Consider the following 25,019-nt stretch of genomic DNA (forward strand, 5'->3'; position numbering starts at 1 on the left):
TTCAGTTTTAGTAAACCTCCACTTACTAGTATAAAACACATTGGCTTCCACTTTGGGACACAGATCCACACCAAACGTCAAGGAGCCTGATTTTCAACACCAGGCAAACTATTTTATGGAGCAGGCAAGTGTGCAAGCCCAAAAAACTGAAGTACAGTATTTTCACTCTCCAGTGCTCTGTCACAACAGTAGATAGGGACCAAAGCACTTTTTTTTCCAGTTAAATTGGCCCTCTTCCGAAGTAAATTGCAATGCACTTGAACTTTTAACTTTGAATCATAAGTCAGTTTTAATGGAAATATTAGTTAGCTTTGAAAATGTATCAACTTAATTGATGGTTGTTAGAAACAGTTTTTTTTACAAAACATTTACAAGCAGCGCCATTTGATATGCAAGTAATCTTGCAAGTCATCAACCCCATAGGAAACTCCATTTCGTCGACAATCGACAGGTTCCTTGCAAAATATTCACTATTTTCTCACTGCAGATAACTTCAGGCATTTCTTACTTTGCAACCTGATTTGCAATTATAGTCACTTCATATACCAATACTGGGGAAACCACAAGTGTTGTAGTATGGGTGTTGGATTTTGTGTCAGCAAACGTAAAATAATATTTGGATACAAAAAAGCTAGCACAGTACCTGTGCACAAAGCTTAAATTCATACTTGTGACAAGGAGGGATGGTGCCGTATTTAATGTAATAATACTAAACTTAGGCTAAAAAAATACAATAGACTCTTGACTTTTATTTTCAGTTTCCTCATGCACAGCTGGGGGGGGGAGTACACACACTGTGCTATTGTGGTGTTCGGTATAAGCAGCAATGTCCATCTCCTCACAGGAAACGGGGAGAAGTCCAGCCTCTTCAGTGTCAGGAGAGCGCTGTGGTTGGTTGGGGAGTCTAGCATTCAACCCGTCTCCATGGCTGGGATCTGGGAAGCTACGGGGAGCTGATTTAGGCTATGTTGAAGGTTGTAGTAGCCAGTGAGAGACTACGTTCCTGGAGGTTGTTGCAATGAGTGGGCACAGTTTTTGGGGGGTATTACTTATTTTCTTACCTTTAGTTTGCTAGTGTTGATCGTTCTTGTTTCTTTAAACGTGAACTGTACTTCTTTTTTTTTTTTAAAAAAGAAGATAAGCAGTGTTCATTTAGGTTAGGACGAGGCAAAAAAAAAAAGCAGCTGTTGTTTTTTCTACCTTAATTAATCTTAAAGAAGATGAAGATGACTGTGGATTTCGAGGAATGTCTGAAAGACTCTCCCAGATTCAGGTAGGCCCGCACTTTGTTATCCTGTGAAAGCTTTTATTGTAGCAACAAGGCATGAATATTTTCTTCGTACATTCGTTTTAGCTCACACTTGAAATCGCGATACAGCGGGTCTAGGTACGGTTCACTCAAGGAGCATGTAGTGTGCACAATAAACTTGAATAATGCATGTAGATGTGCAGGTCATCGGCACATGATCGCGTAAATTGTGTTGTTTTTTTTTAAATCCCTTCTCTTTAAACTCCATAATACTCTACCTGAAGAGTCATTTGACAGTGGTTGTTACCTACGTTATTGTATTTCCAGGTGTTTACAGTTTTACAGTAAAGATGAAGTTGTGTTCGACCTTAAGCGTAAACCACGGTCCTTGTTAAAACCTTGAACAGGTCGACAGACCCTGTCGTGTTTATACACTGGGAGACTTTAAGGGCTAAACCTGTATTCACCAACACCCTTTTACATTGTCCGGTCTAATATAGCTACGATAGTTTCACATATGGCCTAACTAAAATACGTGTCCCGCCAGTGCAAAGCTGTGTCTTGAGGAGAATTAAAGTCGGTTTGCGTTAGGCTCTAACGGGTCTTAAATTGTCTTTTTAAACACGTTATTTACACTGTCAATATATGCAAGACAGCCTCGTTACAGGTCCAATCCGAAAACGGTTTCCTGCAAATTGTTCAAATTCCCAGATTCTAATCTCCACCCTGTTACCAGCTGTTGAAACGCTATGCCTACCGTATTACCGAGTTTCCTAATTCGGGCTACAGCTTTTGCAACGTGTCTACGCCTGAGCTAGCTTCCGAAATCGGAGGAACAGGGGGCAGTTTTGGGGGAATACAGTAAAAGGTTATATCATTTTGCCACCGCAGCTGAGGACAAATTCTTTTTGTTCTGTCGGCACCCCTGAGCCTAACTGATAAACTAGACATGGATGTGCATAACCTTTCAGTATGAGCACCTAAAATCTTGCATATTGCTTGTGTTTTTATAGAATTACCAATTTTCTTTGGTGGGATAAAAACATGAAGAGGTAGTTTACTACCTTTCTCTAGGTTTGTGATTAATGTTAATGGAAATGGCATAATACAGTAAAGAACAGAATACATTTCTTTCTCTGTGGCTGTCAAGAATTAAATATCCATTGTTTAGGAGCATGTTAAACTAGGAGCTTTGTAAAGAATACTGGAGGGTTTCAACCTGAGTGAAAAATAACCATTCATATCTGTTTAAAGGCCGTAGTATTGACCAGTTCCTCATCACAGACTTAGTTGGACTTTATTCACAGCTCTCCTTAGGTTGAAGATCTTAGCCAAAATGACCGAGAAACAGCTGGTATTCCTGTCAGCTTTTTCCAATGTCAGTCCGTTTGGTTAATTTTCCTGACTGCCCACAGTGGACGTCTCATCAAGAGGAACTATAGAGTGTGCCATGAACCGCACAGACCCGAAAAAGAAGAGTTTTTATAGATCTTCAGTCTGACTTGGCAGTTTCAAATGTTGTGGTTTGGGGCACAGAAAAATTACTTCTAAATCCAAACACAAAACAGGGGTAATTAAATTATCAGTCTGGCATGTTTGCCCCCATGCATAAGTGTTCTGGTTTGCAGAGTATTTCAATAGGTCCCAGATGCCTATTAATCGACTGTTACATTTTGAGGGAAGATGACCTTTAAGTGTTGGAAGAACAGAGCAGTTGATTTACAAGAAGAGAAAGATGAAGAAGGTTCAGTAACTAGTGTTGCTTAAGGACACTTTTGTTCTGAGATGTTTTTTTATTGCTATTGCTATATATACAGTATATATGATCAAGTCTGTGAAATAAGTCACTTATATGAGCACAAGACAATAACAATATAAAAACACAACAATAATGCACACACTGTAAAGGCTAGAATGTAGAGTCCCTTTGATCTACCTTTGAAAAATGGCACCAATGTCATTTTTGTCATATTTGATAGCTGGTCCTTCTAACCCTGGCAGTATTTTACCTTTTTGGCTTATGATCATGTGACAGTATTAATTAACGTAAATAACTAACTGTAGTCCCAACAGAAAACCTTTGTGAGACACATATGAAATGAAAATTGGTACTACAGTGGGCATCATCATCACAATACTGCACTTCATACAGGATTCTGTGGGAGAGTTTATAACATTTTTGCTCTAGCAAAATGAAAGAGGAGAGAGTGTGCTCTTAAAACAATTAGTAAGGATCTACCAGCTCTTGGTTTGTGTGCTTGTGAAACTTCAGCCAGAGCAGCAGGAAGTGTGTATTTCTTCTTCTTCTTTCTGAATTAAGCTTTGGCCTTCTTTGGTCTGAATTGAAGGGGCCCCTTTTGAAGCCCAGCATCCCTGCAGCGCAATCAGGAACAGATGTTGGAAAGTTAAGAACAGGAAAAATTGAGAGATGGCTTTCTGTGAACACTTCCTTAAGGAATGTGCTTAAAACAATTGAAAGTTCCAGTTGGACACACCTGGTAATCAAGAGACCATTCTAATGAGTTTTATGTCATGCTAAGGATTCCATTTTCCATTAAGTCTTCAGGAATGCAGGTATTAAAAGGGCATTTGTTTGAGAAAGAAGCTTCCATTTTTCAAAAAAAGAAACAGGAACATTTCATATCTTGTTATATTTTGTTATAGTTTTTTTTTGGAAATCTTTTGAGATTGTGTGCCCGAATGATGCATATTGCTTAGAAATTCAAATATACCTGGCTTTGAGGAAATCCTAAAGTGGTTGTTCTTATGATATGCAATAATGGAAATGGTTTATAACTTAGAGATGCAAGAGATCAGAATATAATATGTGATGATTTTTGACAAGGTGAAGTGGTTTAACCTTCCAAATCCTAGAATGAACAAAAGTTCCTATACACATATGGGCTTTAACCTTGTTCTGTAATACAGTACTTACTTTCTATACTAATGTGACACAGTGCATACTGTATGTACATGATGTTTCTGAAGTGACTGAGCATTTCTGCTTCAGTGGGGTCTTGGCAGTATGCTACCAATGGTTAAGAAATTCTTTTAGGTTTCTTAAGAACATGCGTGTATTTGGTTACTGAGTCTTTCCATCTGTGTCTTGAAATTTTACAATTATGGAAAGCAGGGGATATACATTTCACTGCATTATGGCAGTTTCTGTATCCGTCGGTTCCAAATGATTCTTATCCTGAAAATGTTGAGCCATTGGCCTTTCTTAAAGTTTCAGGGATGTTTAGATTTTGTGTCTTGTTCCAAAGCCTCAAAGAAAAATGCCTGACACACAAAGTTTGTAGAGCAAAACAAATCAATTAATTAAGACAATGTACACGGCGAGAAAACGTAGTAAGATTTGAGCAAATCTTATTATATAAAATGTTATCCATATCCACTTTTATGTCTTTTATTGGTTTTGAAATTGATAACAGCACCCACTCAGAAATCATTATTTTACCACAACAGCCTTTTTCCAGTAAATACATGATCACGAAACATTATGCCCCTGATTATGCCTTTGTGCCACAAATTGGTTGTCTGTTTTACATTCAGAAAAGTATTATATCTATAAAATTACATAATTCATCATTTGAATATGATTAAGGTAGACAGCATACACCCTGACAATATATATACAGCGCAAAGACAAGATAAAAATCACATCATGTATAATGAATATGGTAATTTGTTTGTATGATCTATGTGAAAATAATGCAGACATCCCCAGATGTAAAGTAGGTGTAGACATCCAAATGTGTGTCAAGTACACATAGAGGTTATAAGATCCCGCACACTTAACTAGGGTCTAAAAGTCACTTGAAGCCTTGTGCTTTTTATAGTTATGAGAATGACATTCAGCGTTGAAAATACTATTTATTGCACTGTAACTCAATATGCCCTGATTTAAATAACTAGTCCAGTGTGTCTTGGGAGTTCCTTTCCTTTTTGCCAAAATGGCCACGTGCTCTTAAGTAGTTTTGATCCTTAAGTATTGTTCACTAGTTGAGTGAAGTCAAAAGTGACAGCACTCTCTCTTGCATTAGGGTTCATCAAAAGTGCCGAGCCTAACTGAACATCTATCGCAGTTTAAAAGGCTACAGTCTCTTGAAAACTATAGCATTTCTTTTGAAAGTTTCCGTACATTTTTTTTAATTGACAAACGAAAATGTTATCACGTCGTTCAATTTGAGTAGCAGTCCGTGTTTCATTATTCTGTGTTTAGCAAGCTTCGCTAGGACTCTTATTGTACTGTGCCTAAAGCACACACTGTGTTGTCTTCTGCAGGCCTTGCCCTGCCCTCCTGCTGTTCGGTTCTCTGTCAGATCCTTGGCCTCATGTCCTTCTGTTTTCACCAGCAGCATGGTCCTGGGGTGACCAGTAGCCCATCAGGGAGCTGAAGGTACTCTGGAAGCACCACGCACGCCTGCATCTCCTTCATTTTTAATGCTGTGTTTAATTTGGCAGTATTGTGTGGAACTATTTCACAGGATCAGCTGAAAACAAGGTTAAAGACCAGTGTGGAATAACACTATTCCTGACATCTGGTTTCATTTGTGCATCAACCCTGCTGCATCCTGCCAGTTGCTCTCGCTGTATCTACCAGTTTCTGTGTGTGAAACACTCCAAAAAGAGGATCTGAATAGGACTCTTAATGGGTTTGACTTAAGCTGAAAATGAAAGCAAAGCTAAAAATCTTAGCTAAAAATAATGTTGAAATGTGCCGACATTATTCTGCTTGGTAAAAGGGTGTTTTCTGATGGAATTGGTGTGCCTGGCAGTGTTTGCATTTATGTTTTTATTAAAAAGTCACATTCTAGAAAAAACTTAAGAGTGATATTAATTATGCCTTAAGCATAGCCCTTTTTTACGTTTGTAAATGGGTTTCATCTGCCACCACCAGTTGTTTTTCATATTTTTACCCAGCTGCTTGGAACAGCCAACTTTTCATCCAGCCTGGCCTTTTATTGCTACCCCTTGTTTGCCATTTGAAAGATCAAGAAGGTACAGCTGACCTCTTAGACACTTTCTTGTTTTTATTCTGGAAAGCAAAAAAACCAGAACTGCACTTTAAACCTTCAGCTGCACACATTTGCTTTTAATGATAACAGCCAGTCTTGCAAGGAAAAATAGGACCCAAATAAAAGGTCTCTCAGACAGTTCTGACAGCGCTACAGCAAGTCATGCATTTCTACTAGGTATTCCAGACACAACTGTGTATACAATGCAGGTACGATCTGAGTTATAGCCCTCCAGGCTATAAGACTTGTTCAAGTCTCTAAATGAAACGACTGATTGCACTTCCTCTTCATACTTGAGAGAACAAAAATGAAAATGTTACTGGAATCTTGAAAGACTTTGGTAGTTATTCTCCTGGGATATTTTTTGCTTTTGTTTTTTAGTTTTACCTCTAGTTTAGGTAAAACTGAGTGAAACAATATGCTGGACTGGATTGGTTTAGACCATTAAGTAAGGCAGAATGTCACAGCTGAAACCAAAAATCTTTTCTGAATTCAACTCATTTCTGCCCAAGGAGCTTTACAGTCTGACACATGGGATTTTAGGCCCAACTGTGCACTAATAAAGTACCTTGGCAAGCTGACTCAGTCCTTTTTATTTTTTAATGTGTTTTACCATTTACTCCTAATAAGCTCTATCTGGGTGAAGGGAGATTAATTGGTGTTGTGCATGTCTTGTTTACCTTTGAACTGCATTCACTGTAAGGCAAATAAAAGCTGTCCTTTGCTTGCATCCCAAGTCTGCAGATGATATTAGTCAGGCATTATTTATGACCCTAATGCTGTTAGGGAAAAGAGTCTTTGTGTTTCATGTATTCTGTGCGCATAGTCGTGCTGACTGTATTGCCACAGTTCTGATTTCTCTTCTAAAGCTGGTTACTTTGCTTGAAAGACCGAGACGGCAGTTTTATCTCGCCTTCCCTTCTGAACTGCATTGATGAGACCAAACCAGCACTGCACTGCAGATCTGACTGCTTTGGCTCCACATGGAGAGATGAGTTGTATTTATTTGCCTTTTAATAAGTAAAGGAACGCTGATGTTTGTGTTTTATTCTGTTGAAATGCACATAGTCCCTGCAAATGCTACAGCTGTTTCACAGACAAGTTGTAGTGACACTTTCTTGTGTCTTCAGTACAGAAAAGGCTTTGCATCGCATGGTGCTTAGGGCTCTGGACGTCTGACGTGTTCAAATCCCAGTTGGGGTGCAGCAGTCGTACCCTTCCGCAAGGCAAGACACCCCGTATGCTTCAGTAAGATGCCTAGCTGTACAAATGAGTACAAAAGTAGGGTGTCAAAACATGTCAGCCAAGTAAAGTAATAAAACTGTTGGGTATATGGTGTGAAATACCAAGTTCTGGAGTAATCATGCCATGTTCTCTCTTTGGTGTCTCTCATATATACAGTATTGCGATCCTGAGCATCGATTTCCAGGATTTATTCCTAATTTTCGTGTTTTTTTTCCATTCTCCATAGTAAGCATTACGATTTTTCTCACTTCGCCAGCAGCACAGTGTATGTCTGTTTGACTCTGATTTCCAGAGTATTTAAGATTGTAATGTATGATTGTACTCTATATAGCACTGTAGAAGTTTGCATCCTTACTTAAGTTTTGTTAGGTTGCTCTATGTTTTCACTTTATTTTCACTTTCACTTTAAGTTCTTAGTTAGTTAACATCTCACAGGTCATACATGGGGAAGGCTGATTTAAATTTATAGTTGTAGGGTATGAAGCAGAAAACAAGGGTTCTGTAGTTGTGTTGTAAACATAGCCGGGGGGGAAATTTCTTCCTTCTTGGACTACAGAATATGATCAGTGTTTCAGAAGGGAACATTTATTTGATTTTTATCAATACCAAAAGTTAATCTTTCCAAAATAGAGTGCACAAGTTACTCTATAAAGCTGTTTTTTCCCTAGTTGTGAAGATTAGTATACTAGTTGTTAAAGTACATGGACAGACTGCAGTGTAGTACCAGTGGGAGAGAAGTACAGGCTGAACATTACATTCTGTCTTCCTACTGCATGGCACCAGGGGAGTAGCTGGCCTAAATTCAGTCTTCAAATCCTTTGTATTATAAGTAGAAATTGGGCTTTAAAATAAGACAAACTTTTAACAACTACAGTGAATCACTGGTAGAACCTTTTTTGGCATAAGAAAACCTTATTATGAAGTGCACACACCTATATTATCGTGTAAGATTAAGGGATTTTTTTGGGGGGGATGTTCAATATAATTGGGTTTTCCATCAGTTTTATCCACTATGTTGACATCAAGAAATGCATCAGTATTGGCAAGATATACTAGATGGAGAATCCCAGCTTATATCCTTAAATCTTTAAGACCGAAAAGAACGAGTACTGCTAACCGCTACTTTAGGAGACTGATGCTTTTATTAAGTGCAACTTTGATTTGTACAGCCAGGTATTTTAATGTAGGAATCTGAGTGAAGTACCTTCCTCAAGGGTAAAACAGCAGTGTCTTACCTGAGATTTGAACCTACAGCCTTCCAGTTACAGGTCCAGAACCCTGGCCACTGCTCCACAGCACTGCCCCAGTGTGGTAGTGAGTGATTTCACCTAATACTTACAAGTCTTGTTGTAGTAAGCCTGTGATCATGAGGCAAGCACTGATGGAATTCTGTACCATACATTGTGTTTAATAAGAAGAAAACATCTGTTTTCTGGAAAACATCCAGCAGCCATATCACCCTACAACTCACAACTGGCAGCCCACTGAAGCTCAGCAGGTGTGAGCCTGGTCAGTACCTGGATGGGAGACCTACTGGGAAAAACTAAGGTTGCTGCTGGAAGAGGTGTTAGTGGGGCCAGCAGGGGGCGCTCACCCTGCGGTCCATGTGGGTCCTAATGCCCCAGTATAGTGACGGGGACACTATACTGTAAACAGGTGCCGTCCTTCGGACGAGTCATTAAAAATCAGTATAAATGGCCCACTTCTAGAAGAACACCCAGCCTGAATCCTGCCCCAGTATATATCTGTCTGTTTTGAACGTGCTCAGCCTGTCGGCACCCAGTCTGTCCAGCCAAGCACCGGACCAGCGGTAGGGAATTCAAGCCCCCTGTCTGGTAACCCTGCCAGAATCAGCCCTGATAGCTCTGCTTGCCTTCAATTACAGATCTGCTAATGCCTGTCCTTTTGGCATGCCCCATCAGCCTGTGTTCTCCAACCTGCTTCGGCTGTCTCCGTCTGCTCCCATGAGCTTTCACTGGGATCAAACTTTTGGATTCTTCAGCCTGTCAGCAAGACGCGGCTTTCTCCATCTGCTCGCCATGCTGTAACAGTTACAGCCTATTTTCTCAGAGAGCTGAACAGAGTTCTCGGCCTTAACTGCGTTTGAGAGGGAATGGTAGTAGCCCTGGGCCAGCCCGCTGCTAATGTGGTCATGTCAACGTCAGTGATATGAAGCGTCAAAATGAAATCTCATGGAGACCTGCTGTGTGCGGTTTATTTAATCGTTGTTTGGAGTTTGACACCCAGGATGATGCAGTCTGGCGAGAGAAAGCCAATACAGTGCTTCATGATGTTATATCAGGCCTGCCACAACGTGTTAAAAAGAGAACAAAATGGCATATTTTGTTTACCTTAAGGAGTGGTGCCAGTTCATTAACGTTAAGGAAATTGCTTTTAAGTTGCACTGCACAGGTTAGCTTTGTCTACACGCGTGACGTGTAACACAATGCTTTTGTTCTTGAGCTTCACATTTCCCACCTGACAGCTGCATTAGTCAAAGAGGGTGGGTCGTGCTGCACTGATGTGACTCACCATCCTACTGCTGATGCCTGCCTGCCTGCTGAGCGCTTACACACCCACCATTGAGGGCTGTGCTGTGTGAATGGCACTTCTAATTATAGCCTGTGCTTCAGCAGTGCTCAGGAAGTCCTCGCTTCATGAGGGTGGCTCCTTGGAAAGTCATTCCATGTGCTGGTGACTTGCAAACTTTCCCAAAAGACCTGTAAAACATCCCCTCAGAGTGAGCTTGTCCAAATGTCGCTAAGTAAGTACTGTTGAATAATTGATTTATCTCCAGGCTTCTTTTGAAGATTGTTAGTCCTGGCCCTTGTTGCCTAGTTAATAAAGAGGTGTTTGAATTTAGTGCTGGTGCGAGGATAGCAAGCGCTGAATGTGAACGATTTCTGCTTTTTCTGCTGATCCTGCCAGGAGCTCTCGATCCCCATTGATCCAGGTTTCACAAGGCATCTGAGTTAATCACATGTGGTTCAAAAGTCAACACATTTTGCCTGATTGCTTTTGAACTGCCACGCTTTAAGAAACAACATGCAGTATTTCAATTGTACCCCCTCCCCCACAAAAACAACTGTCTGCCACAGTTGGGAGACATCCGCACACTGCTGTTGTGTGAGTGAAGCCCTTTATCCTTTTGATAAGAAATGTGCCGTTGTTGCTACAGGAGGGTCTTGATAAGATTATCCCTTGTATGGTTGCCAGTTGTATCTTTCTTCCTATACAACATGTAAGGAGGGGACCAGTATTTATTACATGGATGTGACTTTTTATTTTATACTTCTTCTCATAATAAGTACTTGGCATATAAATAAATGCATGAGAGACCTTTTCGGTTCCTGAGCCAGGCTGTGGTGATCTGCATTGGTCATAAAGGAGCAGGCTAATTCATCAGGATTAAATTAAAGTGCGGTTTGGGTGCCTCCAGCAGCAGATCCACATGCTTGCAGGCTGGCCTGCAGTGGCTCCAAGACTGAGCCCTTCACCTCCTGCATTAAGATGAATATACATAGATGTGTCCCTTATTCCTGCACTGGCGAACACTCTATTTAAGAAATGCGGAAAGCTGGTGTTTTTAATGTTTCAGGTGGGTAGCTGCTTCAGCATGCGTAGGCTGCAAAGGAACAAGTAATAGATTTATTCCATGCTGAAAAAAAAGAGGAGAAAGAAAACAACGTTTCGGCCGTGGAGCCTTCTTCAGGTGTGTCGCACACTGCTGAAACGTTGTGTTTTCTTTCTTCCCTTTTTTTCAGCATGGAATAAACCTATTACTTGTTTTTAATGTTTGCAGACTGCAAACAATCAGAAGTATTTTGGAGGCCGAATGAGAGAAAACGAGATTGTCAGTCGTAATTCACACTGTTTAATGCACGACCACGGGCAGCATGGCGTCATGACAGTTAGTGCTGTTGCTTCATGGCTCCAAGATCTGGAGTTTGATTCCACATCGGGAACCTTTGATTCCGTTGTGGAGTTTGCGTGTTTGCCTCACAGTCCCATGGCTTTTCTCCAGGTTCTGTAGGTTCTCTCTACCTCCTGCTTGGACTTGGACATTATAATTATCTCCTACATTGTCTACTCTGTAAGAGAGGGAGCTGGGAGGTCCTGTCACAACAGGCCCTCAAGTTTTTTTGCTCGTTGCGACTTGAGCTCGGGTCTCTGGGAAACATCAACCATTTTGTCTTTGAGAAGAGGGAATTTCATTCTTCTGTTTGGGTTTCCCTCCAGAATTCTGAGGCAGACGAAATCCAAGCTGTTCAGAATGAGCAGAGTACTGCGCCCTGTGGTTTGATTCTGGGCAAAGCAGTCAGTCCTTGAAAGCTTCTAGGGGTGTATCAAATATCTGGGACTCCTGGATGGACTTAGATCTTGTGATGTGGATGGCTCTGGTAGCTGGGTAAAGCAAACTTTGTGTTAGGCTGTAGCGTTTCTGTTTTTCACTCTTTTCAATCATACAAACCGTAAGCCCATATGATAGACACAGGAAAGTTGTGTAATTGGTCACACCTGCATTTTCTGTCCAAACATGTAAAAAAATATCTTAAGTTGAATGCTTTTTTTCAGTTTAGCCAATATTATGGAAAACACTAATACATGTTAAAATGTTTCATTTAAAATGTTTCTTTTGTTACATGCTGAGTTAGCAGAGAAGTTCATCTGTACTTAACAAGGATATCGGTTGCAGACTGAATCAGACCCACTTCAGAATTCAACTGATTTATTGCATTTATTTGTCTCTGGGAACACTAAGCTATAAGCAGAAATACACAGGGATGCAAAATGTAATTGAATGTACTGATGATCTGCTAAATAGGTAAATGTACAATTGGGGAAACTAGTGCTGATAATACTGTTGTCTTTCGTTGATGCAAAGGGGAGTGGATTCTGTTGGCCTGTATTGTGCTTTGAGAGATATTGGCCTTAATGCTGTGTTCTTTGGTCAGATCTGGGAGGCGATTTTTTGAAGTTTCACACACACATCTATATAATACGGACACCTGTAAATGGGGCATGCGGTGGCTCTGTGGTTCAGGATCTGCATCTGTGGCTGGAAGGTTGCCGGTTCGTATCCCGTGGCCGGCAGAGGAATCCTACTCCTTCGGGCTCCTGAGCAAGGCCCTTAACCCCAAACTGCTCCCGGGCCGCCGTATAAATGGCTGACCCTGCGCTCTGACCTCAAGCTTCTCTCCCTGTCTGTGTGTCTCATGGAGAGCAAGCTGGGGAATGCAAAAAGACAAATTTCTAATGCAAGAAAATGTATATGGCCAATAAAGTGATCTTAGCTTATTTTTTCATAATGCCAATGACCTGTGGATGAAAGTTGATTTAGAAAAGAAAACTAGGTGTGTGCCAGGGTTTTTCAACATTTACAGGAAGTGACAGATATGTATGAAAAGGAGAACTGAATCTATCACTAACATAAATGTTAAAACTGCAAACATTTTAGAATTCATATCCTGGAAATAAAGTGAAAATAAAAGATGTGAGTCTAATCCTGTAATCCTTAATAAGCACTGTGCAGTAGAGGTGCTAACGACTTAAGATCCCGTCGGGAGAAAGTCGGATATTATTCCAAGATCTAAGGAAGAAGATTATCAACTTTGGCAACTCTATTGAAGGCTATAACAAGTCTTTAAGTCATTCCAGCTTCAGCAAGGATGTAACAAAAGATTTACCCTAATGTGGTGTCACCAAAATAACATGGGAGGCTAAGTCTCACCCAAAGGCAGCAATTTGAAATCTTCACTAAACTGTTTTCAAGTTCCAAATTCCATGTTCATGACTACAATTCGAGGTTGACCCCACACATCTGGGGTATGTGGCAGAGTTTCTTGGCAACATAGATTAAAGCATCCAAATTTGCCAAATGGCAACAGAGTGACTCCCTAGTGAAATAGTACTACATGTAATCACTGGAAACACAAGTGGAGTGTTTGGGCAGTTTCACCAGTAGTATGATTGATACAGAAAGGTGAGGTTTTTGTTAAAAAGAATGTCATAATTTCTGCGAAGAATAGAAATGGATCTATTCTGAGAGGGCTGTTTTGCATCCCCCATTCAAAATGACTGTCAAATGTTAAGGTGAGCATAAAATATGACTGCAGCAGCCATATCACCCTGCAACTCACAACTGGCAGCCCACTGAAGCTCAGCAGGTGTGAACCTGGTCAGTACCTGGATGGGAGACGGGAAAAACTAAGGTTGCTGCTGGAAGAGGTGTTAGTGGGGCCAGCAGGGGGCGCTCACCCTGAGGTTCATGTGGGTCCTAATGCCCCAGTATATTGATGGGGACACTATACTGTAAACAGGTGCCGTCCTTCGGATGAGACGTAAAACCGAGGTCCTGACTCTCTGTGGTCATTAAAAATCCCAGGGCATTTTCTCGAAAAGAGTAGGGGTGTAACCCCGGCATCCTGGCCAAATTTCCCATTGGCCCTTACCAATCATGGCCTCCTAATAATCCCCATCTATAAATTGGCTTCATTACTCTTTGCTCTCCTCCCCACTGATAGCTGATGTGTGGTGAGAGTTCTGGCGCACTATGGCTGCTGTCGCATCATCCAGGTGGGGACTACACACTGGTGGTGGTGGAGGGGAGACCCCATTACCTGTAAAGCGCTTTGAGTGGAGTGTCCAGAAAAGCGCTATATAAGTGTAAGCAATTATTATTATTATTATTATTATTAAAATCAAAATCCCTGATTGGCCATCAGAATCTCCAGACCTATCAAACTCAACGTGTTTTATAGACTATATAAAAGTTTACAAAGTCACCTTGCATCATTTGAATTTAGAAATTGGTGATGTTTTGCATGAATGAATGGTCAGAAATCCCTACTGAGAAGAGCCTGAACTTATTATAAACACAATAGGAGTTACCTGCTCTAGTGTAATCAAAGCCAGAGGCAGATCAGCAAATGTTGATAACTGGGGTGTGGACAATTTTTACACCTTATATTTAGAAGAAAATGTATTTGTCTTGGACAGATTTGTTTTAGTGATATAAAATACTGTATTACATTTTGTCTCATATTTGTGATAACAAATGAAAACTTTATTTGTTTAAGCTAACATTCACTTACATCTTATCATGATATGAATACATTTGATGGCAATGCATGTTGTAGACTTGCTCATGTTGCTTTCATGTAGGACTGTGAGTAAAAGAAAAGCCATCTTGCAGCAGTTGGATAAGACATACACAAATTTAAGGAGCACCTTGCGATAGCACATGACAGAAAGTAAATGTGAGCAAATATTTCCTGATCATAGATTATCCACCTCAGTCACAGGTGAGCTTCTTTTTGCAGTGTTCCTTATCTGAAGATTCCAGAATACAGAAGCCTGTTTTCGGTCCATTTTGGGACTTTACACAGCAGTATTTTCCTGATAGGAAAATAATCTTGGCTGTACTTGTGTGATTCTTTCTTGTCTGTTTTTTCCCCCCATCCCTTGCATAGCTTTGGCGTGATTTATCAGTCACACACGTGGCAGACAGAACTTTCTGTGATTGTAGTGAAGGACACTTCCATTGCAGTTTCTCGTGCTTAGCGCTGACCACGCAGCAGAATGGAAAGAAGAGGACTAGCGTTCACAGGCCTTCAGGACAAAGAGGAATACTTTAACTGCACTTTATTAATTTTGTAGATGAGTGAGTCACATGGCTGTCCAGATAGTGATAGTGGCAGACTTGCATTGTGACTTACATTATCCTCAGGAAGGAGTCTGCATTCAGTGTGCTGTACCTGGTTTCATGTCCAGGCTCAATTACAGTACAGCAGCAGTATTGTGTTATGTTTTGGCAAGGAATGGGAGCCTGGATATGAAAAGTGTGACGCTTGACTGATCACCTGCCCTATTGGTGTTAATTCAGAATTTTGTGATATGAATTTCTTCCCCTCTGTAACAACAGTTTTACAAATCAATTGTTAATTAGGATATTTGGAATGTGATCTCACACATTTTACCTTCAGTGTGTGTTTTTAAGAATGGAAAGATCTTAAAATTATTGAAATGCATCTCTTAAACAAGAGGGAATGTTTAAATGGATATAGGATTTTTTTGCATGGCTCTCATGAAAATTGTACATTCCTTAATATATTTTCAATGATGCCATTCTTCAATTATGGATCTCTTTTTACATTTTGAAGCAGGTAGATTGTTCTTATGATAAACTGTTATTTGTTTGAAGTGTGTTGAGGTACATTTAATTAAAATTTCTCATTTTAAAAATGAAGTGCAGGTTATTTCCCTGCCTGGAAAGGAATCTTTAATTATAATTTCTTAAATGAGTTGGAAGAGGCTGCAAATACAGTGATGACCTGGTGACCTTTTAATTCATAAAGAGTCTAATGATAGTGTAGATAACCTATAATATGCATTCTAATAAGCTTATTTTGAGGCTGCAGTGTGTGGTCTTAAAAGCTTTGAACTTTATATAGTACATTTCTTCTCCCTATTTTTAAAATAGTGTTAGAAATAAGAGAATTTTGTTTTTGAGATATCATTTTCCACGACTGGATGGAAAATGGGACCTGACATGAAAGAGTATTTTATAAGTATTCTCTCTGTAATAAATTATTTCACATCCCTGTTAGATCTTCATTCTGTTTTTATAGGTTCTGGGGATTTCAGAGTATAGATTTATCTGCATTGGCAAGAAAAGGCCCTGAGTATTTCATAGTACTGATCTGCAAAATTGAGATTTGTTCCCCTTAGTTGTCATTCTCTATCGTTCAGTTCAAGGCAGATGTTTCCTGCTTTAATGCTGGTTTTTGCTGCCACCGCAACTCACAGAATTGCAGCTCAGCAGAACCAGTGAAAATCACCTTTACACGAAGGACAATATCCAGTGTCTTACAAGTCCATTGATCTAAAAGAAAGTCTAGACATGTACTAGACAAATTCATGTTTTTATCAGTAACATTTTGAAAACCACCAGAGTTTGGGAATCCTTTTCTTTTTCTGAACTCATTTTTTTTCACCTGCAACATTTCTTAAACTACTGTACATTTTGATTTTATGTCTTGCTAACGGTAAAGCCCATTCTTAAATGTAAGTGCCAGCCAAATTTGATCATTTTCCTGACACTGCATAAAACACAAACACCCCACATGTTTTCGCGAGCAGTCTTCCATTGTGTAGTCTGAGCAGTAAACAAAATGATGTTCATGACTTTACACTATCTGCTTATACTGTATATACACACATTTAACATATCTTAAGACATGAGGAAATGTTTGGGGAAAATGGACATCTGGAAAGTTTAGACAGTATCTTGGCATCGATTCTGTAACTGTTAAGACTGTTAAAAGCAGGCTTTTACAAAATGGCTTTTGGCAGCATTTCTGTGCTTCTCTGCAGAGTTCCCGATTTCATCCTTCATCATTCATCATGTCACATGGCTCATGAAATGAGTCATAGAAAAGACAGAACTTTTTAAAAACATATGTACAAAGAAACTGAAGGGATAAAAGCCTGCAGCTTTGCTGGTTTTCCTTTGCTCAGATTGTTTGAAGCTTGCTTTGCGACGTGCTTTTCATTAGAAACTATAAAAAACATTTGCACAGAATGTCTTCAGGAGGCCACGTACGCTGTGTGGTTATATGACGCAGCGCCTTTCAAAGGACTAATAGTTTACTTGTCTAATGGCTGTTGTGTTTTCTTCTGTGCTTGACTTGTTACTGAATTAGCGTGTGAAGGTGTGTGGTATGTAACAAATTTGAAATGATCCATTGTACTTTGTGAAAGATGACAAAATCTAAGTTTTTAGAATAATTTAAGGTGTTGGGGGCCTACTGTAGATGTGCTTTCTACATAAGATGTCACCACTTATCAAAAAGCCTGGAGGTTTCTAGTGAAGTTTCCAAGTTCTGATTAGTCTAACGTATGGTGGAAAGCAATGGTAATGGTAAGGATCTTTTTTTCTTCCCACTTTTGAAACTAATGCCTGGTTTTCGGGGACTGAGATGCTGAACAATGTCATGGCGTTTCTGTACTGGGACAGAGAGGCAATACAATTGGTGACAAAAGAAGAATGTGCATTAACGAAGATGACTGTCCCACCGCCATCTCTGTTGTCGATATAGTTGGCCAATTCCAAACTGGCTACGTATCATTGTGGTGAGGATATCACTAACATCTGAATGCATTAAGATAACCACAAATCAAAGTTTTTTATGCCTGTCTCTTTCTTGTATTTTCTGTATTGTAGTGCTGAACTTAATGAAACATGAACAATCTAATCAGTTGTGAGATGTAAATCCAAAGTAGCTAATTTTCACATCTAATTTTCATCTACAGCACGTTACCCTGCTTGTCAAAACCACAATATTACCCCTGAAAAGATCATTCCAGAATCAACTTTATTTAAAATAATCACAGTACAAGCTAGTCTGTAAAGGCAAGTGTTAATATTTTTTTCTGCTGTCAACAGGAGTTGGATGAATTGAGCTGATCCCTACGTGATATCACAATAGTTAGTGGTCATGCTGATCGTTTTTTACTTGAAGTAACGTGTTGCATGCAGTTTGCTGAGAAACGTGTTATGGTCTGGCGTAGTCAAGTGTGAGTCGCTATCATGTGTGTAAAGGCACTTGTGAGGCTCTCTTACTACAGCCCTGCTGGATGTCTCCGAGAGCTCCAGTCATTTCTCATTCTCTCTTGACTCCTGCTTAGGCCAAGAATAATGTTTTCTTCCCATCAGTGTTACTTTGGCCTAGAGCTGGGGAGCTATGAAAGTGCTGATACAGGAAAAGAATGGAAGGTTTCTGGCCAGCGAAAACTAGGACGTTACCTCACTGTCGACCTTGGAGTCTTTCCAGCTGGAATAATGAGCAAAGGGGGAGGAGGGAGCTCGCTAAGTGAAAGGGCTTGCCAATGAAAACGGGGAGGAGCGCGGGCCTGTGCTCCAGAGCCCCTGGAGAGAGCCTGTGCCTTCAGTACAGTGCTCAGACTGAGAGCCCTGCTTCTGCTGTCGTGTTGGATACAGTCGCCTGTGAGATTCTGCATCTTCTCGGCCTGCTATCAAACATACTTCAGGCTGACTATCCTCAAGAAAAGAAATATTGAATGTCCTCCATGTGTTATAATTTGGAGGACTAGCACCAGAGATGTGGGACCCCTCTTGAAATGATGGTGATTACTATACTTTTTCTTTTGGGATTTTCAGATCTAAATCCCTGGATGAAGACTCATGAAATTGCCTATGGGATGTTGTGTCAGAGTGTTCCCCTTGACAGGTTGCATGGCTTCCTGCACTTCTTTAGATTCTTCATAAAAGTTTGGAAATATTCATGTGATCTTCTCTGATATTGATGAAAGGGCATATCTGAAACTTGGTACACAGTGGTACCTACTGCACTGGATTTAGACTTCAGGGACAGTCCTGTGAATTATCAAGGAATAGTCCAATTGAATAAAGTTGAATAAAGATGGGTCATGGTTACTGTGCAACGCAAATTGCAGCACTTATATGCAATATCTAATTATAACTCCTTACAGAGTGCACACAAGGTTATGGTTGTTATGGGATACATATAGAAAATTAAATCAACTAGATAAAGTGTCCTGCAAAATCTCCTGATGGTGAGAATGTGTGATCCTCAGTCGCTACTATTGTAGGTATAGCATAACGTATCAGCCTACTTTTTAAAATATTCCCTCTAAATATTGAGACTGGTACTATGTTGACAACAGCAGTAAGTCAGAAGAAGATCAGATCTCTGTAATATCATGAATGGAAAAAGGGATGGGGTCATACAGAGAGAGCCCTTAAATCTGTTTCCAACTTAGATCTACTGTATGTCACTGTCTGTCCGTAGGGGCAAATGCTGTGCTGTACAGCTTCACTGGGAAAACCACTCAAAACATGTTAATGTTTAGTTACTCAGGAGTAAACATTATTTTGAAGTGTTTAATCCAGCATTTTTTTTAACAAAAGTATCGTGACCTTGCAGTAATCAAATTAAGTGCATCATTGCCAGACTCGGACTTGGGTGGCTTTAGTGAGCTTAAGAACAACATAGATGGATTTCATCTGTCTTTTGGTCCCGGATAATATAGTATAAACACTTACAGGAATCTTGGTAATATCCAGTTAACTGCAGGAAAAAAATAAGAAGACCCAAAGCAGTTTATCACTTATTTGCACACTTAAGACTTAACTTTCAGTAGGAGGTAACGGTGGTGTAATTTTGAAAACAACGAGGTTACAGGGTTGGAAATGGTGTGTTGTGATTAAAAAGTCAACTGCCCCATTGCGTCTCTGACAGGGCTTAATATACTGTAGCTGCAGAAGTTCATTACAAGCAGGGTGTAAAGGATTTCATAACGTATGTGCTTTTAGATAAAAGAGTTACTTTTACGATGTTTCCCTGTCAGCATGCATGACCTGTTTTCCTTCTAAGGCTTCTACCTTAAACGTGTCAGTCTTGATTTAAGAAGTACAGCGTTTCCATGGAAATCAGTGACCTCATATTGTCAAACCTTCCTTTTAATTTGCTGGGGTCTAGCTGCTTGTCATTGACAGTACTGTCAGCTTCACAGTCTGGGCTCTTGAGTGACTTTGTCTCATTTGCTTAAATTTGGATTTCTAAAGCTGTTAAGCGGAGCTGCATAAAATAAAAGTTTAGGGAGGTTGTGTTGTAAAGCAGAGCATTGATGGGTCTGACACAGTAAACGTAAAATATAAATAAGTACTTACAACTTAAGCAGAATGTCCAATAATAATAATGATAATGTTGCTTTATTAGCCCTATACAATTTCTTGCATTAGGAATTTGTCTTTTCGCATACCCCAGCTTGCTCTCCATGAGACACACAGACAGGGAGAGAAGCTTGGGGTCAGAGCGCAGGGTCAGCTATTGTACAGCGCCCCTGGAGAAGTTGGGGTGAAGGGCCTTGCTCAGGGGCCCAACAGAGTACGATTCCTCTGCCGGCTGTGGGATTTGAACCGGCAACCTCCCAGCCACAGGCACAGATCCTTAGCCACAGAGCCACCGCTCTGCCCACTTGGTCCATCAGCCTCATATGTGTATTTTGTTGTACTTTTAACGTACCTTTGGGATTTCCTTGAATTAATTCATTATCTACAGTGTAGGCGGGAAATGCTTTAAATACACGTAACATTTTTGCCCATTCTGAGGACCTCCCATGCACTTTCATCAGTGGTTTACACTTTTTTTCCTCCATTTTGGTGGTGTATATTTCCTTTCAGTCACTATATTCCTATTGCCTTACAGTCCCCGTGACTGTGGGGTTTAAAAATGTTCTTTCTTAAATGCATAAAAGACAAAGCAACTACCCCCCAACTCTAAGGCTATAGACCTTAGAGAGACCAAGAGTCACTCCATGCAGGGCTTTATTAGAGTTAGTCTGATAGCACTGTAATGTCACAGAGTCAAATGAGGTAAGTGAGGATTAGTGTACTCCAGCTTGTGGTCTACACCACCTGTGCAGCAATCCTTATTCCTATTCCTGAAGTCCTAAAGTCCTGGTAGTTTTTCTCCAGGAATGGCTGGGGACAGCTCTGTTGTAGGTCTGCTGTCTAGCTTCAATCTCTTTTAGAATTCAAGGAGCTCAGTTATTGGAATGCACAGATCTTTTACGGGTTTTGTTTATTTCTGATTCTAATTAGTTTTTCTTTTGCCAGAAAAGCGGAATTACTTTCAGATGCTTCTCTGCACCGGAATGGAATTAAAAGAACTTTTGAAGCTGCGTGTGATTGCAAGCTATTTTTCAGAATCTGGAGGGCCTTGTGGTTTTTTTTTTGTGCCTATATTGATGAGTCATACATAAAAACACTCCCGAGAGATTTTGCTGTGCTGGTGCTAACCCTGTGGGGAAACACAATGTCGATATGAATATCCAACCTGTTGCCACGTCTCACTTTTTCTTGCCTGTACCTCAGCAGATCATAACCTTTGTTTAGCCCTCCTGACAGCTGTGTCTTTTTGAAAGTAACTCATTTGAAGTCCTGAAGTTGTTGATGTTGGAACAGCAGCCACCCCAGTTCTCTTGAACAATGGAGGACAGTAATTTTGTAGTTAATAATCAAGCAGTGGTGGCACCCAGTTGTGTGTTTGTGGAGGGGAGGGGTGTCAACGAGAATGTTGGTGCCCTACTCACAGGGATAAGTTGTATACTGTAGTTAAGGGTTGTCAGATCTTCACTGCAGCGGGAGGTAATGGTCTTGTGTGTGGGTATAGCACTTGTTATACTGGCAATTTTTGCGGATTAGGTATTTTGATGTATGCAATCTGGAATCTGGGCTCTGCAGTTGACAGTGTTACATAATAAGGAAAATATATACAAATAAATGTGTTGGTTCAGGATAGTTTCCTTACTGTCTGCTTTCTTGGTCAGTAGATCATATCCCAATCACACCTTCTTCACAATAGGAAACAATTTTCGTATGTAAAGTGATTTCATTTTAATCAGCCCTGCTCTGTCCTTTCCTTATGTAAAGCTTAGAATAATCTCTGCTTTGTGAAAGTCACTGAAAAGGGCTTCTGGAGAGGCCTTGACAACTTCAGGTTTGAATTAATACAGAACCAGTTTGGACTGTTCATTGAAATCTTACAGGTAGGACATTAATTCAGCTCTTGAATTGCTTAGTTTTGGAAAAGAATATTACAAGTACGTTCTATGGTAATGTGATGCTCATAAGCTCCAGTAAACACAAAATGTGACATTGAGATTCTTTCAACCACTGATGCCCTAAGGAGAAATGTAGTAGTATTGAAATCCCATTAATCTTCTGCACGAAGATGTTGGTTTGAAAAATGTCTTAACATTTCCATCCCCAGGCCAGTTTTGATTATATGAGCAAGATACTTCAAGCAGTGTGTGATACGAAAGAAAGATAATGAAACAGGATGACACAAAAGACAAAAGAATTTGATTTGTTACAGAAAGTTATAGCAAGAACCTAAAAATAATTACAAATGAGATATAAGTCATATGGCAGATCTTGCCTGTTTGGTAGATAGTAGCTGATTGATCCCAGGAACTCATCTGTTCGTCATTTCTTTAAAGAAGTTAGGTAATCAGCTTTTAGTCGAAAGCCTGCTAGATAGCTAAACAATATACTTTCCAGGTCAGTTCTCTTCATGTCATTCCTCCCCCAAGGAAACAACAGCTTTTTATGTTGATAGAAGTTTTAGCCATACGTTTGTGGGCTTGAGGAGACTTTCGTTTGACTGATTCTGTGTGCTTGAAGATAATGATTATTATTTGTGTAATTCTTTGTTGACCTTCTGAGAAACTTGTCATTAGTAAAGTTTTCATCTCTGGGTTATCAACTGTCTTTAAAACTAAGAGCCCTGAAACACATTATTATGTTTTTCATGACATTCTTGAACTCTGAATACCACAGGGCTGCTCAGACTCTTGTTGACTACAAACAGGAAGATTTGCACTGTCCTGTGTTGCAGTAATAAGAAGCAGTGAGGTCCACTGTCTGTTCAGTTGAAGTGCTGAAAGCTCATGAGTCATTTTGACGAAAATTCTTTGCTTGTATGTGACTGCTTGGCGGGATTCAGATTTTCAGGCTAACCATAAGGTACCGTTACTTTCTTGTTTCTGTCAGAAACAGGCATGGAATAGAGATAGATATGTGTTACACTCTTCCATTCTTCAGCTAAAAGAAGGATTAGAGCCTGATTACCTCACTGCCAGTAATTATCACTTTAGCCCCTTTAGGTTAGAATGGAAAACTATCTCACAAGAGTGGCCTGCTGTCTGCTGTTTACAAGTAAACACAAGAAGTCAATTAGTTAATGAATAACTAATTTAAAATGTATCCATGCATTAAAATACACAATGAGAGTACCTAGTGATATAAATAATCTATTGGAAGATTGCTGGCAGGGACCGTCTGCTGAACCTGACTGATAAACTATACATGCCTCTTGGCCTCTTGTTGACATCTTTGGTGCAATTTAGGTTTGCATTTCAGACTTCTAATCTGTGATTGGATACAGTTTTTAAGAAGCTGTATATACAGAGGGGGGAATAGAAACTGGATCTTGAATCCAGGTAATACGATTTACATGATCAGATTACTCATTAACATTGACAAAATGAAGTTTATTTGGAGCGTACTGGTGCAAATTAAGTATGGATGGAAGAATGTAGAAAACCGTAGAGCTGGCAGATTCATCTTCCTCAATGACCTCGTGGCCCAAATTATTTCTTAAGATCTTTGTAGTTCACTAGATTAAGCAGAATCCTTAATTTCCTGTTAACATCTCCCCTTGAAATATGTGTGTGTGTGATGAGAGTGGTTTTTGTTCAGTAGACGAGTGCCGTCATCATGAGAATCTGTTTGCAAGCCTCCGAAAAGCGACGCACACAATCAGGTGTAAGAGAACCGTGTGTGAGCAGTTGAAGAGAGATTATCATCACCTACAGAGAGATAATACAATTGATGCATCTGCGCGTCAAGAGGAAATGAGGTTAATAGTGATAAGGGTGCAGTTTCACAGACCCGTGTTCCTCTCTGGGGTTCCTGCAGGAAGTGTGACCTGCTGTGACAGTACCTTGCCTTGTTCCCCAGGCAGCAGTTCAGATCCATTAGTATTTGACACATCCTGTACGCAGCACTTTCCTTTGATGATTCCATCAGCAGGGAGATGTGTGTCGCATATGGGACAGTTGTTTTGTCAGACGTAGAGGAATGGTCTCCTTGTTATTCCTTGCAAGGCGAAGTGACTTTCATTGTCAATTTATTTTTCCAAGATGACATTTTACCTTGAAAAGCTTTCAACGTAGCAGCATGACATCAGAAGGCCACTAAAGCTACATGAAGCCCCCCCATTATGTTGTTGGAGAATTTTTTTTTCCATTACTTTCATGAGTGGCTTTCTAGTATTTACTCGGAACTCATTAACTAGTATACTTTAAAGCCATTATCAATCTGTTTTCCCCAATCTGACAGTGTGAAATATATGGGAGAAGTGGTGTGTATTGGTTTATACTTGTTTGTAGTGTAAAAATGTCCACACTGTGACATTGCTGTTGAGCAGAGTCGATCTCATGGCTCAGATGGCTGCACTCTGAACAAACATGAGAGCACAGCGCTCTGTATTCTCCTTGACATAATTACACCTGCGGTGGAAGTTAAAACACACTCTTAAAGGACCTGAAAGCTGCAATTTCTTCACGCTTTCAATCCCACAAGTACGGTAATTCTCCTTTTTGTCCCTTCAGACGAGTCAGAAATAGAGTTCTGTACCTTTGGTTAATACCGTTTCTCTTGACCACCCGTTATCACAACGTTCCACCCGCAAGTCAAAGGCCTGCAAAGCTTGTGATGCTATTCAGGAAGCCTTTCTTGTGCTTACAGATATGGTCAAATATGGTATTAAATGATTAAATACAGATATTATAATACGTAGTACACAGACCTGCATTACTGTGGAAATGAAAAGCTTAGCCTCATCTACTTTGTACTAGAATCGAAAAATAACCACATGAGTTGTGCAGTTTGA

At 40.1% G+C, this 25,019-nt stretch overlaps 1 protein-coding gene across 4 annotated transcripts in view; it reads left to right on the forward strand.

Annotated features, from left to right (window-relative positions):
• Positions 1-960: 960 nt before the first annotated feature.
• Positions 961-25,019, forward strand: part of LOC148836882 (arf-GAP with coiled-coil, ANK repeat and PH domain-containing protein 2-like) — a 70,086-nt gene continuing 46,027 nt past the window's right edge. For all 4 annotated transcript variants that reach the window (XM_088912765.1, XM_088912763.1, XM_088912766.1 and 1 more), the window contains exon 1: positions 961-1,273. In XM_088912765.1, the coding sequence (XP_088768891.1) occupies positions 1,221-1,273 (53 nt within the window). In that variant the 5' untranslated portion in view covers positions 961-1,220. The remainder of the gene's footprint in view (positions 1,274-25,019) is intronic.

Source organism: Atractosteus spatula, chromosome 4, assembly GCF_055471065.1.
Source record: "Atractosteus spatula isolate fAtrSpa1 chromosome 4, fAtrSpa1.hap1, whole genome shotgun sequence".
Lineage (NCBI taxonomy): Eukaryota > Metazoa > Chordata > Actinopteri > Semionotiformes > Lepisosteidae > Atractosteus > Atractosteus spatula.